This window comes from Heterocephalus glaber, unplaced genomic scaffold (assembly GCF_053883595.1).
Source record: "Heterocephalus glaber isolate CG9 unplaced genomic scaffold, H.glaber_assembly_v1.0 deba00000937, whole genome shotgun sequence".
Classification (NCBI taxonomy): Eukaryota; Metazoa; Chordata; class Mammalia; order Rodentia; family Bathyergidae; genus Heterocephalus; species Heterocephalus glaber.
Window position 1 is genome coordinate 7020149 of NW_028258173.1, and position 17103 is coordinate 7037251.

The window sequence follows — 17103 nt, forward strand, 5'->3', positions numbered from 1 at the left end:
GACTGGCCTGGGAGCTCGCGCAGAGGTGGGGTTCAGGGGGTGGCGAACGTCTCCTCTCTCCCACACCAGGCTGGATAGGCGCTTTATATCCGAGAACGCTGAGTGATTTACAGCCGCGGGAGCTCGGCTCCATAAACCTCTCAGTCCCACTCACATGATCCATCTTTTCTCTGGGCTGAATTTGGGGAAGTGCGCGCGGGAGTCAGATAAGGCGAGATTTATATTTATCTGTTAAGAACAACCCCCCTCCCTCGGGCCCTGTCACCCCTTCCAGGCTGGGCTCGGACGGGCGCGGTCCCGCACTGCGGCTGCTAGAGGGCGCCTCACCCCCACCCCACCGCGGCCCGGAGCGCAGCCCTCGCGCCCGCCCAGAGCCCCCAGACCGGGCGCTCAAGAGCCGCCCGAGTGTCCGCTGGTGCCCACACGGCCTCCCAGCCCCGGCGCAGGCCGGCCACACCTGTGGTCCCGGTTGCTACCCCGAGATCGTGACCCCAGCCAGCCTCTCTTTCCCCTCCTGCCCTGAGAATGATCGAGTTCCTTCTCCGGTCCCTAACGCGGCCCCCCTCTGCTGCTCGGCTGGATGCTTCGAAGTCTGGGGCGTGAAGTTCCCACGCGAGCGCCCAGCCCACCGCCGGTCCTCTGGGGCCCCCTGCTGGAGCGCGGCTGGGGCTGCTGCCGGGACCGCTGCGTCCTACCCCAGGACCGTCTAGCGGTGGGTCTTCATGGTTCTTTAGGTGCACTGCCTTGGGGTTCAGGACTGCCCCTCCACCCTGCCCTCAGACACCCCTCTCCAGCCCTTGGCCCATTCTTTTGACAGGTGCAGAAATTGGGATCCGCAGCTCCAGAACCGTAGTGAGGACGGACCCCAGCTCTTCTCAAGCCTGGGCCTCCCCGGGCCGAGCGCTAGGGCGCGCATTTTGGAGAGAGAGCAGGCCCTCATAGGATCACCTGCTCTAACACTGGCCCTGCGCCCCTGAGGCCAGGGTGTTTAGGACCCAGGGGAAGCCCGGGGCGGCTCCCTGGGCGGCGGGAGATTCCCCCTCCCCCCTCCCCCGCCACCCGCCGCCGGGTGAGCGGCTCAGATGTCCCCATCGCCGCGCGGCTCTGGCGCTCCGCACCCTCCGTCTGCGGCAGCGGGGGCTGGCGGCCCTGGCCCCTGCCCGGTCCCCTCCTCCAACCCCATGCCTCAGCCTTAACCCCGCTGCCCTCCCTCGCGGGGGGCATTTGCCTGTGTCCCCCGCCCGCCCCGTCCGAGCCGGGAGCCATGAACGATCAGTACCACCGGGCCGCCCGGGATGGATACCTGGAGCTCCTCAAGGAGGCCACCCGGAAGGAGCTGAACGCCCCCGACGAGGACGGCATGACCCCCACGCTCTGGGCTGCCTACCACGGCAACCTGGAGTCGCTGCGCCTCATCGTGAGCCGCGGGTGAGCCCCCTTCATCCAGCCAGCAGGGGAGGGCAAAGAGCCTGGGCTGCCAGGCCCCGGGACGCCCCCCAGATCCCATGGCCTCCTTTTCCCCTCCTCAGAGCTGCCCTCTTTCCTATGAACAGACTCTATGGTGGCACCTTGGCGGTTGTCGGGCAGACACACGTGGATGGGAACATAAGCGGAGGCATGTGACACTCATGACCTGGATGTGGGGTTAGGAGGGGACAAACTGGGATTTGAGGGTCCATGATGGTTGGGACAGGTGCTGCAGAGAGTGGGGGGCGGGGGGAGAGGTCTTTTGGGTTGGGACATCTGGAAGGGAGATGAGGGGGAAAGTGGGAACCAGGGGTAAGGCTGGGAAGCCTCAGAGGCCCTGACAGAAGTGGGGGTGGGGTAGGAAAGAGGAGGCTCCCCTGCCCACTCCCCAGCCTGATGGCCAAAGGCTCCCCGCCAACACCCACAGCACCCACAGGCTGGGCCTCACACTACTCCGTCCTCCTGCACATTCCTGGGATTTATGGGCACTGTCCACAGCACCAAATGTCACTGGTTCCATAGCCCTGTTAACTCTCTCTGTGTCCCTCCCCACAGCCGAGCCATGGCAAGACAGTGGTGGCCTTGCCTTTGAAGGGGCTCCTGTCCCCCATCCTCCCTCCAGAGTTGTCCTCCCAGGAGAGTGGGCACAGAGTCCAGGTGTCAGGACCAGGGAAAGGGTTTAATGCAGGGGCAGAGCCACTGAATTGGGTTCTAGGGTGGAGGTGGGATAAACCTCACTACTGGGAACAATTTTGCCACCTGGCAACAGTGTGATAAGAGAAGTTAGGCTGGGCTGAACACCTGGATGGGCAAATACCAAGGTGGCCTGGACAGGAGAAGGGACCGAAGGGATGCCCAGGAGAGTTGATGTGGCAGTCTCTGGCCCTGCTGCTGGGCACTGGTGTGTGGCTTCGAGCAGGTGGTAGGTGGGGGAAGCCCCTTCCCCTCCCTCATGTGGGCTCCTTGGGCCCAGCAGCAGAGAGCAGCCCCTAAGATTAGAAACCCAGACATGTTCCACCAGGCCAGGACTGACTGGCTCCTCCTCACTCCAGGAGGGCACACAGTGACCCTGCACCCATGCGAGTCTCTGTGGGGGACAGCAGGGGAAGAGTTCCCTTGGTGTGCCAACCCCCAAGTCCTGCAGAGCCAAGGATTTATGCTGTATGATTGTGGGCCTGAGGCAGGGTGGCCCCTCCCCACCTTGCCCTGCTGGCCTTGGTGAAGAGCAGTGGGAGCTGCCCCGGGGCAGCACCGGCCTAGGAGGGTGTTAGGGGAGGCAGCCAGCCTAGAGGGCCCTGTGAGATAGGGCAGCCTGAGCAAGGGAGGGCAGCCCAGCCAGGCCCCACTTCCTCCTCCTTCCCTCCAGTCCTGGCCGCCCCCACCGTCCCCTCCTGGCCCGGGCCAAGACCCGACACCTGCTCTAACACTGGCGTTGCCAGGCCGGGCCCTGCTCCCCGCAGCCACAGCGGCAGCCTCCCAGCAGCGCACCCTCGAGCATTCACCCAGGCTCGGGCCCAGCACACTCCACCCTCTGGTCCTCTTTCCTGATCACCCTGTTACACGTGGCCACACTCACCGCACCTGCCTAGAGACCCAGACGCGGCCCTGGCCCACCACCTCTCTGGGCCAGCTCCCCGCTGGGTCCATGAATAATTCACTCGGTTCTCTCTGAGCATCAAATATTTATCCCCTGAGATTCCCAGCCCTGGCTTCTCTGGGGGAAAGGCCCCGCCTGGGCTCCGCCTTCTCTGTCGCCCCGCCCCTGGGCGCTGGGCGGTTTCTCTCCAGGCTCCCTCCATCCCGGAGCAGCAGATCCCCTGGAGTCAGAGGAGAGATCTCAGTCCCAAGGATTCCTCTGGGGCCCGTGAGCGTGTGGGGAGGCTCGACAAGGGTGGGAACCCTTGGCTGGTGGTTCCTCTCACCACCACTAAAATGGCTCATTATTCCTCCCCGCAGGGGTGACCCGGACAAGTGTGACATCTGGGGCAACACGCCCTTGCATCTGGCAGCTGCCAATGGCCACTTGCACTGCCTGTCCTTCCTGGTGTCCTTCGGGGCCAACATCTGGTGCCTGGACAACGACTACCACACGCCACTGGACATGGCCGCCATGAAGGGCCACATGGAGTGCGTGCGCTACCTGGACTCCATCGCGGCCAAGCAGAGCAGCCTCAACCCCAAGCTGGTGGGCAAGCTGAAGGACAAGGCCTTCCGCGAGGCGGAGCGGCGCATCCGGGAGTGCGCCAAGATGCAGCGCAAGCACCACGAGCGCATGGAGCGGCGCTACCGGCGGGAGCTGGCGGAGCGCTCGGACGCGCTCAGCTTCTCTAGCCTCACGTCCAGCACCCTGAGCCGCCGGCTGCAGCACCTGGCGCTGGGCAGCCAACTGCCCTACTCTCAGGCCACGCTGCACGGCACCGCCAGGGGCAAGACCAAGATCCAGAGGAAGCTGGAGCGTCGCAAGCAGGGCGGCGAGGGCACCTTCAAGGTCTCGGAGGACGGGCGCAAGAGCGTGCGCTCGCTCTCGGGCCTGCAGCTGGGCAGCGACGTGATGTTCGTGCGCCCGGGCACCTACGCCAACCCCAAGGAGTGGGGCCGCGCCCCGCTCCGGGACATGTTCCTCTCGGACGAGGACAGCGTCTCCCGTGCCACGCTGGCGGCCGAGCCTGCCCACTCGGAGGTCAGCACCGACTCAGGCCACGACTCCCTGTTTACCCGCCCCGGCTTGGGCACCATGGTGTTCCGCAGGAACTACTTAAGCAGCGGCCTGGACGGGACGGGCACGCCACGGGGTCGGCTGCAGAGCTCCCCCAGCCTGGACGGCGACAGCCTGGGCAGTGCCAACAGCCTACAGGACCGCAGCTGCGGGGAGGAGCTGCCCTGGGACGAGCTGGACTTGGGCCTGGACGAGGACCTGGAGCCCGATACGAGCCCGCTGGAGACCTTCCTGGCCTCGCTGCACATGGAGGACTTTGCTTCCCTCCTGAGGCAGGAGAAGATCGACCTGGAGGCGCTGATGCTGTGCTCAGACCTCGACCTGCGCAGCATCAGCGTCCCCCTGGGGCCCCGCAAGAAGATCATGGGGGCCGTGCGGAGGCGGAGGCAGGCTCTGGAGCGCCCGCCTGCCCTGGAGGACACGGAGCTGTGAGTGGCCGTTTGTTTGTGAGGGGTGGAGGTTGGAAGGTCCCTGGGAAAGGGAGGAGTCCGCCTTTTCAGGAGTGGGAGCGGCATGGTACCGTATTTCATAAAATCTGAGCTGCCATTAATTACGAGAGGCCTCACTGTTGTACTTATCATCAGCTTACAAGAAGCTGCCAACTTAATGACGACGGGAGGCTATTTATTTATTTATTTATTTTTGCAGTCCTGGGATTGAGCCCAGGGCCTTTCCACTGAGCTACATCTTCAACTCCTTTTTTCATGTTTTGAGACCGGGTCTTGCTAAGTTACCCAGGCTGAACTCGAACTTTTGATCCTCTCTGCAGCCTCTCAGAGTGCTGAGATTAACAGGCATGCACCATCACACCTGGCTGACAGGAGGATTTTAAAATCACAGCTGCTGTAAAATGTGCCTCCATTCTAGAGATATCAAAATGTGGGAAAATGATTGTCTTTAGTGTCCGTGAAATATGGTAGTCTAATCAGAGGATGTTTTTGAGCCCTTTCACCTTCCAGGTCCTGGGTTGTGTCCTGAAGCAAGCGCCGCTCCCCTGTGCAGTGACCAGGTCACCATTGTACGAGGCATGAGCAAATGGAGGCTTGAGGGATTAGATAACTCGCCTCAGACCTTGCCTCTGCTCGGTGTGGAGTAGGGCTTGGTCCCTGGTCTGGGTGGCTCTGGAAGACACAGGCCATTCCCTGCGTCTGGGGACAAGGTGACTCCTGTGAGATGGAGGGTGTGCCAACCAGTAGGTCTCAACTGCCTAGTTGCAGAAGGCAGATGTTTTACCTGCTGTCCCCAGCCCTGCAGCCAGGACCAGGAGCAGATGTTGACAGTGGAGCCCGCAGCAGCATTGGGGGCAGAGCTGTCGGGTTCAAAGAGCCAAGACAAGCTGGGCACAGGCACCTCTGTACTCTCAGAGTACTGGGAGGCGGAGGGACCATCCCAGGTTCAAGCCCAGCCTGAGCAGTTTAGTGACTTAGTGAGGCAGGGCCTGTCTCCAAATAAAACTAAAACTAACTGGAGATGTACCTCAGGGTGAAGAGCCTGGGTGCAGTCCCTGCTACTGGGGAGAGGACGAAGCCACCGCAGCTCCCCAGGGCTGCCACCATACTGGTCTTCCTGTGGGTTGGTCCCTGCCCCTCCCCTTCCCCACCACACCCCACAAGCCCAACCAGTGCTGCCCCCACTCTTGGAATCCGTGGCCTTTACTCTGCGTGGCCGGAGCAGGCAGTGCTGAGTTTGGGGAAGCAGTGTGCTTTACAGCTTGAGAAACAGGGAGTCAGTGTCCCCCATCCCTGACCATCAGCCTGGCCGTCAGGGAGGCTGGGTCATCAAAGTGGCTGGTCCTCTGTTGAAAACGATGCCTTTGAAGGCTGTCTTCTAAGGCCTGCTTCTGTCTGTCTCTTCCTCCACAGATAACCCGGGGTTCCTCTCCTGAGACCAAAATGAATCGCAAGTTGCCACAACCCGTGACGGGCCTGCAGGGTCCCCACAGTTGCCAGCCCTGCTGCCCTCTTCCCCAGGAGCAAGGACCAAGTGGGTCATCTCCCTCAGCCTGCCCACATACAGAGCAGAGCGTGTGGCCTGGAGGTGTCCAGAGGAGGATCCCAGAACACCAGTTCCGAGGGTTCCTGCGACCCTGGGCCACCCTACATGAGTGCCGCTGAAGCACGTGTGGATCTGTACAACTCCAGCCCCTGGTTGGGGCTGCTTCACACCAGGGACTGGATGACATCAGAGCTGGGGGAACACGGCCTGTCTCAGGTGCACGGTCTTCCTGCTCCCTCCCCAGTCCTCCTTGGAGGGGCCCATCCTCTCAGGCTAGAGACTTGCTTGCCTCCTCCTTTTTACGTGAAGGGAAGAGTTTGGGCTGCCTCCCCTTCTGTAAGCCCCAGAGAGGAGGTTCCCACCAGACTCTTCAGCCAAATGCCCTCCCTTTCACCCCCACCCTGTCCCCACACAAGAGAAGACCACCAGCCACGGTGGGAGCTGGAGGACCAGGCTGGCTCAGAGGCCCAGAGGGCCAGGGCGCTGAACACATGGTGCTAGGGCCACAGGCCACAGTATTATGGTCCCCAGGCCTGGTGGGCACAGCTCTCTGGAGAATGGCATCTGCCAACTGCCTTAGAATCTCCAGGCCCCGACAGGCAGGGGCTGAGCACAGCCGGGGGCTGGGTGTGGGCAGATCCTAAGGAGGGAGGCTGAGGATGTGGGCAATCTGCACTGTGGACTGTGCCCAGGCCCTAGGGTTGTGTGTGTGTGCGCGTGCGTGGGTGTGCCTGTGCACATGAGCACAAGTGTATGTTTGGAGGGGTTTCCCTTGAGGCCTGGAAGGGCTGGGCCGCTGTGTGATGTTTATGGATGGTGGGAAGCAGGGAAGAGCTCACTGTATCCCAGCTCTGTGTGGTGATGAGATTTGACAAGGGCCAGCTCAGCGGGTCCAATAGACCAAGGTCACAGAGGTGGGAGTCCCTGTGGACCCTGTGTGAGCACAAGCACACCCCACACAGGTGTTAGCTGTGCTGGGAGATGGCCACTGCCCCCAGCTCCTCCCTGGGCCCCCTTGGCTGGGGCTGGGAAAGAGCCCCCGAAGGTCTCATTGGCCTGTCCAAGTGAGGGGCCCATCTGTGCCTACGACCAGAGCTGGCATTGTGAAGGAGGGGGTCCCTCTCCCGCTGCAGGACACTGAGGGCTCACTGCCCAACACCCTAGCCCTTCTCCCTGCCTCTGGGCCTCTGGGCCACCCCAAGTGCCGACTTACCTTTCTCTGAGAGCCCCGGATGCTGCTGCTCTCCCCCACCCCCACTTCTCAGTGCGTGGAGGGGCCAGGTCTGAATCCCGCCACCATACACCAACCCCACCTCCAGGCGCATTACACGTTTTGCAGAGAAAGTTCTATGTCATTGTCATGCCTGTGTCCTGTTCTTCAGTCATTTGTGGGTGAGAGGAGGGTGGGGTGCAGAGTGAGAGGGTGGGAGGGCAGAGGGTCTGTGGGCCTGTGAAGACCAGTCCTGTTCCTTGCAGGGGTCCTCCAGCTCCCATCCTCCGAGCATCTGCACGAACCCCCTCCCCCTCCAGCATCCCTGGGCCTTTGCCTGCTGTGCCAGCTGGGCTTAGAACAAGGAACTGCTGGAGAGAGACGATTAAGAACAGGGCCAGGAGGGTCCCCAACTGCTGAGCAAGGAGGGTGGTCCAGGCTTCAGGTGTGACTCGGGGACCTGCTGCAGCCGAGGGCAGGATGATGCTGTCTCTCTTTTCACCAGGGCTGCCCGGGCTCTTCTAGAGACCGGCAGAAGCCCTAACCCAGAGGGCTGCTGCCTGTCACCCAGGCTCTGGGCCCTGTCACCCCTGGGAAGCCTTTCGCTCCCCACCCAAGGTGTCTCTTGGGGTGCCTGATTCTTTAAAATTTAATTTAATTTAATTTTGTGGCACTGAGGATTGAATTCAGGGCCATCGCACTGATCTGCATCCCCAGTCCTCTTTGTTTTGTTTTGTTTGGTTTTGGTTTTGTTTTGAGATAGGGTCTTGCTAAGCTGCCCAGTCTGGGATGGAACTTGTATCCTCCTGCCTCAGCTTCCCAGAGTGCTGAAATTACAGTCATGTGCCACTATGCCAGGCAGGATGCCTAAGAACCTTCCTTTCTCCCAGGGGTCTGTTTCTCCCCTAAGTGCGTGGACAGTGACCTATGCCCCTTTCAGTCAAGTCTGGAGGCATCTATTCCCTAAACAGCCTTCTGCCAAAGAAAGCACAAGACAGTCCCCTCCCTGAAGCATCAATCAGAAAGGGCCACAGAATGTCAGTACTGGAAGGTTGCCTAGCAACCATCCAGGGGTTCTTTGCCACCTCCCTCCACTAAGGCTCTCAGAGGGGAAGACAGCACCATCCTGCCAGACCTCAAACAGGCCTCCAGACTGCTGCCACCCATTCCTCATACCCAGGCCACCAAGGGAACCAACAAATTGCAATTTTACCCACCCATGCCCCACAGGCCCTGCGACCCCTGCTGGCCCTCCTGGTCACTGCACCTACCTTCGGAAAGACCTGCTTGTCCTTGCCAGGACTGTCCAGGGGAGCACAGGGGGTGAGGAGAACTCGAAAGAACAAGACAGGGCAGATGCAGCTTCAGCATCCAGGCAGAGATTAACTGCAGGCAATGGTGTCAGGGGTCTCCATGTGGAAGCCTGGGGGCTGGCAGTAGGTGCTGAGCCTTCAGGAAGCCTGCGGGACTTCAGACACAAGCAGAGAATTTTACTGTCAACTTGCTTGAGTTAGGACTCAACTTTCATTCTTTTTTTGGTACCAGGGATAGAACTCAGGACTTTGCTCTTGTCAGGCAGGCACTGCACCACTGAGCTTCATCCCCAGCCTCCAACTCAACTTTCTTGACTCATTTCCCTAAAAATTTACATTAAATTTAAGGAAATGCTAAAAGTTTAGAAAAATCAATGGTTCTTAGCCTTTCAGGATTTGAATCAGGGAATAATATGCACACTTGGACACACAGAGTACACACGCACACACTTCTATGCAATTTGCTCACAACTCCCAGGAGCTCATGGAGCCAAAGAGTCCCAGGAGGTCCTGGGATGTCAAGTTAAGAAGCTTTGGTTAGACTGCTGTGAAGTTAATGCACCACAAACGAGACTACCAGTTTGATGGAGATGGGGGTGTGGAATGAATCAGAGGCAGGAAAAGCTTCCATGGGATGTGACCCAACCCTCTCATTTTACAGATGAGCTAACTGAGACCCAGAAAGGAGGGGCTGGCCAAAGTCATATGGGCAAATGGAGCTAGGTCCCCAGATGCCGTATGTGGTTCCCACAGACTCCTGTTCCATGCTATGGCCAGCCCCAGCAGCACAGCACCCCTGTTCCAACAGTGAGTGCTCCTATCACCTTCTCTGGAATAAGTCCAGGTGGGGGAGTAGCAGGACCCAGGGCAGATCTGGACAGGGAAACTGGTCAGTCCCCCCCACTGTGTGGCCTTAGGTAAGTTACTCACCTCTCTGACTCGGTTTTCTCATATATCAAATCAGCGTTTTTAATAATAGTGTGAACCCCATAGGTTATTAGCAGGGTGGAATGATAATGCTTATACACCACTTAGCACACACCTGATATTTAGTGCACATCAGTTAATAATGATCATGGTTATTGTTGGTCTGAGAATGGCCCCAGGGAAGTCCTTGCACTTCTGGTTGGCAAAACCACCCAGTAGGTGGGTCCTACATAGTCCCCGGGAGCAGCCTTGGCTTCAGAGGCTAATCTGAGAATGAACTCCCCTTCCCCCCAACACCGCCCACCCTTGCTTGCTGGGGGCAGCACAAGAGACATCTTGGCCAGACCACTAGGGGGCATTGTCAACAACAGCCAGTTGCTAGGGAATAGGTAGCTAGCCAGGGCTGGACCCCCATACAATGGGAGGCTTGGGAAGGCCAGGGCTATTCCTGGGGTGCCCAAAGGAGCCAGGGATGTTTTCCGGAAGGGACGTCACCCTCTTATGCCACTACCTGAATTTTATAATTTATCAAAAGCTTTTCCCTGCCCCTGTGGAATGGGGCAGGTGAGGCTGAATGTTAGCCCCACTCTGTTGATAGAGTATTACAGAGAGGTTGCGTAGTGTTTTAGTACCAGGGATTGAACTCGGGTCCTTGCGCTTTTGAGGCAAGCGGCAGAACCACTGAGCTAAATCCCTGGCCGTGTAGTGTTTTGTTAAGGAAGATTTACGTTCCCTGACCTGGGTCACTTAGGCTGCCTCTGTCCCCAGGGCTGGGCTTTCAAGTTTTTAAGGTCAGAGGGTTGAGAGCTTATAAAGAGGCAGGTGCTATGTTAGGCACTGTGTAGCCATTTAACTTTCACAATAAAACCACAACCCTGGCCTATAGAGCAAATGCTACATTACCATTATTATCCCCACTTTACAGGTGGGAAAACAGACTCAAGACAGTGATAGAACCTGCCCTGGAAGGTGACAGAGCTGCCAGGCATCAAAGGGAGATCCCCCCATGCTGAAATTCACGTGCCTGACCACAGTGCTGCCTGGGCCCCCCATGCACTTGCGCCTTTGTTGTGAAATGACTTTGATCTTGAGTCCTCTTGACCTTGGTGTGCCTGAGTCCTGGGTAGGAGTCAGGCTCAGCCTGAGGTGGGGCGGGAGCACCCTGACCACAACACCCCCTTGCCTTGGGGGACCGGACTGAGAGATAACCAGGATCAGAGTGCTGGGGGCTGTTTGAGGGGACTAAAGTTCCGTGTCTCCAGCCAGCAAGATGGGGGCGGGGGAGACTGGCAGAAGCATTTTGTCCAACCAGGGAGCCCACCTGCCTCCCTTTGTTTTTGTTTTTCTCTTTGTCCCATTTCTCCCCATGATGCCAGGCCGCTGGTCTTTTGCTCTTCTCTCCTGCTCCTCTAAATATCACCTCTTCTCTCGAGGCCTGAGTCTCTCTTGGCATCCTTCTCTGAATCTGTCTCCTACTTGCTTGAGCTCCTTATTCCTCTCCCCATTCTCGCCCCATCTGTCAGCTGAAACCTGTGACCCAGCCCCTCTTTGAAGGCCCTTCTCCTTCCCTTACTTCAGCCCTGCACCTCCTTGGCAGCCTCTGGGGCATCCCTGGGAACCCAGTGTGAAAAGCCCTGAAGGGACATCTGAGCTCCATGGGAAATGGTAGGAGGCCTGGGTTCAGGTCCCAGATCAGCTAAGTCACATAATGTAACTTCTGCAAGATGGACATCAACTTGCTCTCCTTCGGGGCTATGGTGAGATTGCCTGGCACAGAGTAGGTGTGCAGCCCAGGTGTCCACACCGGGTCTGGACTCTGGTTGCTAGGGAGAGCTACACTTACTGTGGCCCAGATGCTTCAGCAATATTGTTATTTCTGGTTTTTATTCACTGAAGTGAATGGAAGAAAAGTGCCTAACGTGCAGCTTGCAACTGCAAACTGCTAGAGCTCTGTTTGGGTAGAGACTTGCTACAGGGAATGGAGTCTGGCTGCGCTCTCTGGAATATCTGCCTCTCCGCAATCCTGATTTTCAGAGGCCATGTTTGTAAAATATGTTCAAGCCCACATCCTTGGGAGGTGGCAGAGCCAGAACTCCAGTCTGGACAGGCTGCCTCCCCGACAGTGAAGCCTCATCATGGCATCCGAGCATTTATTGAGCACCTGCTGTGTGTCAGCACTTCAGACATGTAGTTTCAAGTGGTTCTCACGACAACTTCATTTAATAATGACAAGGTATCATCATTATTTATGTATTGTTTCTTTTCATTCTCTTTCTTCCTTTACTTCTCCCTTTCTCTCTTTCTTTTGACTGAGTCTCACTATGTTGCCCAGGCTGGCCTTGAACTCACGATTTTCCTGCCTCAGCCTCCTGAGTGCTGGGATTACGGGCGTGCACCACCATGTCCAGCATGGTATACACGCTTGATGGAGGAGAACACGGAGGCTGAGGATAGACACTAGGCCATTGCTCAGGTCACACGCAGGTGAGAACACAAACAGGGTCAGTTTGATTCTAGAACTGTACTGGCCGGTCCGAGTCCTCTGTGCGAGCCCTTACCTGGATTTTATTGCTGAATGACAAGGCCTCACGGGGTTCGGAGCCTGAGGGGAAGAAATGTCTGAGAAGTCCATTCAGAGCCGTCCTTGCCCACTCTAGAGAAAGGGCTTGGGCCATGCTACTGCTGAGCCAAGAAAGCCCCACAGAGCCGGACTCTGAGGGCCTTGTTCTACTCTACTCCCTCTGCCTTTCTTTTTATCCCCCAGCACTCGGGATTGAATTGAGGGACTTTGGATTGTTCTACATCCCCATCCCTTTAAAAAAATTTTTTTTGAGCTGGGCTTGGTGTTGCATGCCTATAATCCCAGCACTCAGGAGGCTGAGGCAGGAGGATTGCCACAAGTCTGAAGCCAGGCTGGGCTACAAAGTGAGTTCAAGGCCAGCCTGCACTACACAGTGAGACAGGGTCTTGCTAAGTTGCTAAATTCCCAGGGCTGAGCTCAAAACTTGTGAACCTTCTGCTCGGCCTCCCATCATGTCTGGCTTCACTCTGGCTTATTCATTCCCTGGGTTTGCCTGGCCAAGTGTTCGAGGGTTGGATGGATCCTCTCTCCCCTCTGGAGATGCACACATTGGGAAGCTTGCTCCACTGCAGCCCAGCAATACCCAGAGGTCCCCTGGTGGTCAGAGAAGGGGGGTTCTCAGAAAGGAGACAGAGTAGGGGTAACAGCAGCACCCCTCCCATCACCCCCCAGAGGCTCCTCTGTCTGGCAGAATGAATCTGTGCCTCCCAGTACTGGGTCTTCAAGTTGAAGGTAGGCAAGGACAAGCAAGCATTATCTATAAGCTCCATTCTGTAGGTGTGGCAACTAGGGGCAGGAAGGGGGGATGGCCTGGTAGGGGGTGCCCAGGCCAAGGTATCGGTCTCTCCCTTTCTCGATGCTGCATGCTGCTAGCTGCCCCTTTAAGCAGGAAACTAGCACTTTCTACATACCAGGTTCCCCAAAGCCATGAAAATGGTCCCGTTGCCCCGCTTCTTGGATAAGGACACCCGACATGGGCAGCTGAATCATTTCCCCAGCCCAAGCACAGAGATCCTAGGGCAGTGGGATTCGAGCCCCAAACACTGACTCTTTTCCTGCTAACCCAGCCTCTTCTACCCCACTCCCTGAGCCTTCTCCCCTGGATCTCCCCAAATGGGGCTGCTACTGTGTGTGTGTGTTTGTGTGTGTGTGTGTGTGTGTGTGTGTGTGTGTGATGTGGGTGAGGACATTGTCAGTGGGCATGGCGGGTCCAGAGCATTCCTGGAAGGTGCTGTTTGTGAGCTGAGTGTGTGTCTCTACAAAGTGGCTTTGTTCATTTGTCTTAGATTCACCACCTCCACACTTCCCACGAGAGGGGTGTGTGTGTGTGTGCATGCACGGGCACGCACACACGTGCGCACACCCATGAGGCCTCCTTTGCTTTGTCTAAAGTCTATTTTTAGGCCCTGACTCCTGCTTATTATCTATTTTTAGGGTTCCAGCTCCTTCAGACTGCAAGGTTGAAGTTTCTGGACCCTCCGCTCCTTTACACTGTCCCCATCCTGAATGGGGGTCCTGTAAAGTTTCCCCTAACTTCTCTGTGGGTGACTGGCTTGTTGGGGTTCTCACGCCTGTGGGGAGGTAGTAGGCTGAGGGAGAAGGACCAATGTTCCAGAAGGCAGGGCCTGAGACAAGTCTACTTTGTGGGGTCCCCAGGGTACTGAGGGGGTGGTGTGGAACCTCCCCCAGGCTGCAGGGTCCAGCTGGAACCCACAGCCCTGCTGCTTTCCAGGTGAATTCTCCTTTCCATGCCTCCCATTCCCAGCTGTAGATGGGGAGAATCAAACCTCCACTACAGGCAAGTTGTGAGGATAATGTAAAGTATTAGCTCAGGCCCCACACTCCTCAGGTGGAAGAACAGCCCTGGACATGGGGCTGGGGTGGGCTCATGGGCATCAGCAAGGCTTGGGCATCCCTGAGCCAGTGGCAGAGAAGTCTGACATGCTGGGTTGTCCTCAAACGCCACACCTTCTGCACAGCCTGTTCTCTACTACAGAGCCGAGCTGGGGGAGGTCGCCACGCCCCTGAGTCCCCAGCTCTCCCCCCCGCAGAGAGAGAGAGTGCGCACTGGGTGCCATAGCGTGTGCTGGGAGGCTGAGTCAGGAGCATTTTAAGTCTGAGCTGGCCTAGGCCACTTAAAAACTTTGGAAGACCCTGTCTCAAAGTTATTAATAAAAAAAGAGTCTGTAAAAGACCCTGGATTCTGAAAAAGAAAAGACAACAACGAAACACATACCTGAGGGAAAACAGGCCACAAAGAGAGAAGAATAGAGAGTGTGAAGGTGTTTTCAATATATGTTAGGTGTAAATCGTGTCGACAATTCAACATAATAATGCATAATCACAGCACAAGAACACAGTACAGTTACTGCCCTCTCCAGGAACCCAGGGAGGTGGGCAGCATCATCGGTGCCCACTCCTACTCACCCTCTTAGAAAACTGAGCCTCAGAGGGGTCAAGATTGCCCAGCAGGGACCAGACCTCGGTGTGTCTGAGCCCAGCGCCTGGCTCTTGACGTTGCTCTTGGTTTTTCTCCACCCTGTGCAAGAATTGCAGCCCTCACTCCTCCTCCAGCCCTGGTACCGGCCCCACCAGTCTTGTCTGTACCCCACATGGGACAGTGGTGCTACCCTGATGCAGGGGAGGGACCAGGCCTCCCCCGGAACAGCTCACCCATAGGGAGTCTGCGAGGCCCACGGTTCCAGCCCTGGGTTTTCAAGGATCTAAGTTGCTGGGTAACTTGGAGAGGCTGACAGCCCTTGAAGGGTCAGCAGGGTTCCTGGAAGATCCTGCCTGGTCCCCATCCCCACCCCCTCACTTCCTGCCTCCCTAGACTGTCACTTACCTGGCTTCATCCCTGCAGAACAGAGGCAGGCCTGGGAAGGCTGGATGGAGGGTCCTTGGAGGTGAGGTCGATGCAGAGACACCATGGAGGTGGCCCTGTCCTTGCCGGAGCCTGGGGAGCTCAGAGCCCCAGTGCAGCTTCAGCTGGCCAGGATTTGAGCCTTGAGCCAGGCCACTTCTCTCCCAGCTCACCCAGCCCCACCCCTGTGAATAATGCCAGTGGCCTCCGGGAGTGGGTCCCCCTGGGGCTTTGATGATTTAGGGGGGTGGCACAAAAGGGTGAGGGATACGGAAGAGTCAAAGACCCACCCAGGTGTGGGGCATAGAAAGGCTGAACTGGCTGGCAGGAGGCACCTTTCTAACCCGCCCTGTGTGTCCCCCATCTGGCACCAGCCCTCCAGGGCTCCATACCCATCAACACAGCATCCCCGTGCCTGCCCCAGGCCAGGGCAGGCTCCTCCCTATTTCACCCCAGCCACAATAGTAATTAACCCCAATGAAGCCAGCTCATAAAGATCCCAATCACAGGAGGGAGGAATCATCACTGCCCCAGGATGGGGAACTCCAGAGGGCTGGGCCAGGGTGAACCCCAGCTCGGGCGACCCCACCCTGCCCACTGTCATTGCCTGGGTGGATCCCAAGGACGCAGTCTGGTGGCTGGCAGGAGGCCATTGCCTCCTGGTCCAGGTAAAGTTTGGGAAGACTTCCTTGTCTTGGGTTTGGACCGTGTCTTCCCCACCATTTTTTTTTTTTTTTTGAACTTTGATCATCATTCTTTTTTTTTTTTTTTGGTGCTGGGGATGGAACTCGCTTGCCAGACAGGTGGCAGCACCATTGAGCTAAATATCCGGCTGATCGTCATTCTTTTGAGCCTGTTTCCCAATCTTTCCATCCGTCTATTCATCAATTCCACAAATGCCTGCTGAACACTGCCATGAGCCAGGTACCACGTGTGGCTCCAGGGAAGTGGGATGTGCTAACGCAGGCAGGACTTGCTCTCGGCCAGGCCCCAGCCCTTCTCCTCTGAGCAGCCCGTCCTGCCCACTCACCAGCTGGTCCACACTGCACTCTGGTACTGCACTCGGGTACAAGGCAGGGTGCTGGACTGAGGGGCGAGCAGGCTGGAAGTTATGGAAGAGGCTCAGTGAGATACAAGGAAGTTGTGTGTGGGCTCCTCGCCCTCAGGAAGTTCACACTGTGTTGACTGTGGGCAGAGTGCCGAATCCTCTTTCCTGGGTATGCAGGGAGGCTGCAATTCCAAGTCTGCCTGTGGGTTGGCTGGGACTGTCTGCCTGGCTTCTGGCCACTGCAGAGTAGAGAGAAGTGACAAATGCAGAGCTCAGACAACCTTCCCACGCTCTCCCTTCCACTGCCATGGTGATTGTGGTGGCCCAGTGTTGGAGACAGGGTCAACACAAGATGAAAGGGGCCTGAATGGCATGTCGCCAACTGAAAGAGGTCCACCTGACCCATATTGCACTGTGATGTGAAGAAGTGACCCTGTATTGTGCTTTTCAGCTGAAATGCTGGGGATGTTTGTTACAAGAGCTAATATTGCTTATACTGACTAATACAGGAAGACAGCTCAGGCACAAAGAACACCTTGACCACTGTGGCTGAGCACAGCATTTGAGGGGGCTCAATACCAAGCAGTGTGTGACCACTGATGTCTAACCTTAGCTGGTAGATGGCATGAGGTCAGAGGAGGGGAAGACACTGAAAGCCGATGATGGAAATATGGTAGGTGCTCAATAAAACCAGTTGAATGAGTAAAATACATGAGAACATTGGAAGAGATTTATAGTGACGGCTGAAGTCACCAAACGCCCCTAGGAGGGAGGGAGTTTGGAGGAGGGATGGGAGTAGAAACAATTACTTTGAAAATAAATACCTAGAGCTGAGAAAAGGCAGGCCCAGTCCATGGATCAGAGGCCAGTGAGCAGGCAGTAGTTGGAGATTTGAAGTTGGAAGTTTGAAGTCAAAGCCCATGCTGACCAGCACAGCCTGAAATCTAAAAGACTTTATCAACAGTTTTAACAATCATAGTCTT

The 17103-nt window shown here is 57.1% G+C and overlaps 1 protein-coding gene and 1 long non-coding RNA gene across 3 annotated transcripts; one reads left to right on the top strand and one right to left on the bottom strand.

The window, feature by feature from the left end:
- Window positions 1-397: 397 nt before the first annotated feature.
- On the top strand, window positions 398-7557 carry Ush1g (USH1 protein network component sans). Of its 2 annotated transcripts, XM_004860616.4 has the most exons (3): window positions 402-1428; window positions 3424-4611; window positions 6046-7557. In XM_004860616.4, the coding sequence occupies exons 1-3, from the start codon at window positions 1265-1267 to the stop codon at window positions 6047-6049; spliced, it is 1356 nt and encodes a 451-aa protein (XP_004860673.1). In that variant the 5' UTR covers window positions 402-1264; the 3' UTR covers window positions 6050-7557. The 2 variants fall into 2 exon arrangements, with proteins under 2 accessions (XP_004860674.1, XP_004860673.1); XM_004860617.4 differs by lacking the exon at window positions 6046-7557 and having other exon boundaries at window positions 398-1428; window positions 3424-4615.
- LOC147828760 (uncharacterized) lies at window positions 5797-15478 on the bottom strand. Its single transcript, XR_015450266.1, has 3 exons — window positions 15055-15478; window positions 8660-8856; window positions 5797-6064 (listed from the first exon to the last, which is right to left on the bottom strand). It is a non-coding gene; the product is annotated as an uncharacterized LOC147828760 (long non-coding RNA).
- Between the last annotated feature and the right edge of the window lie 1625 nt (window positions 15479-17103).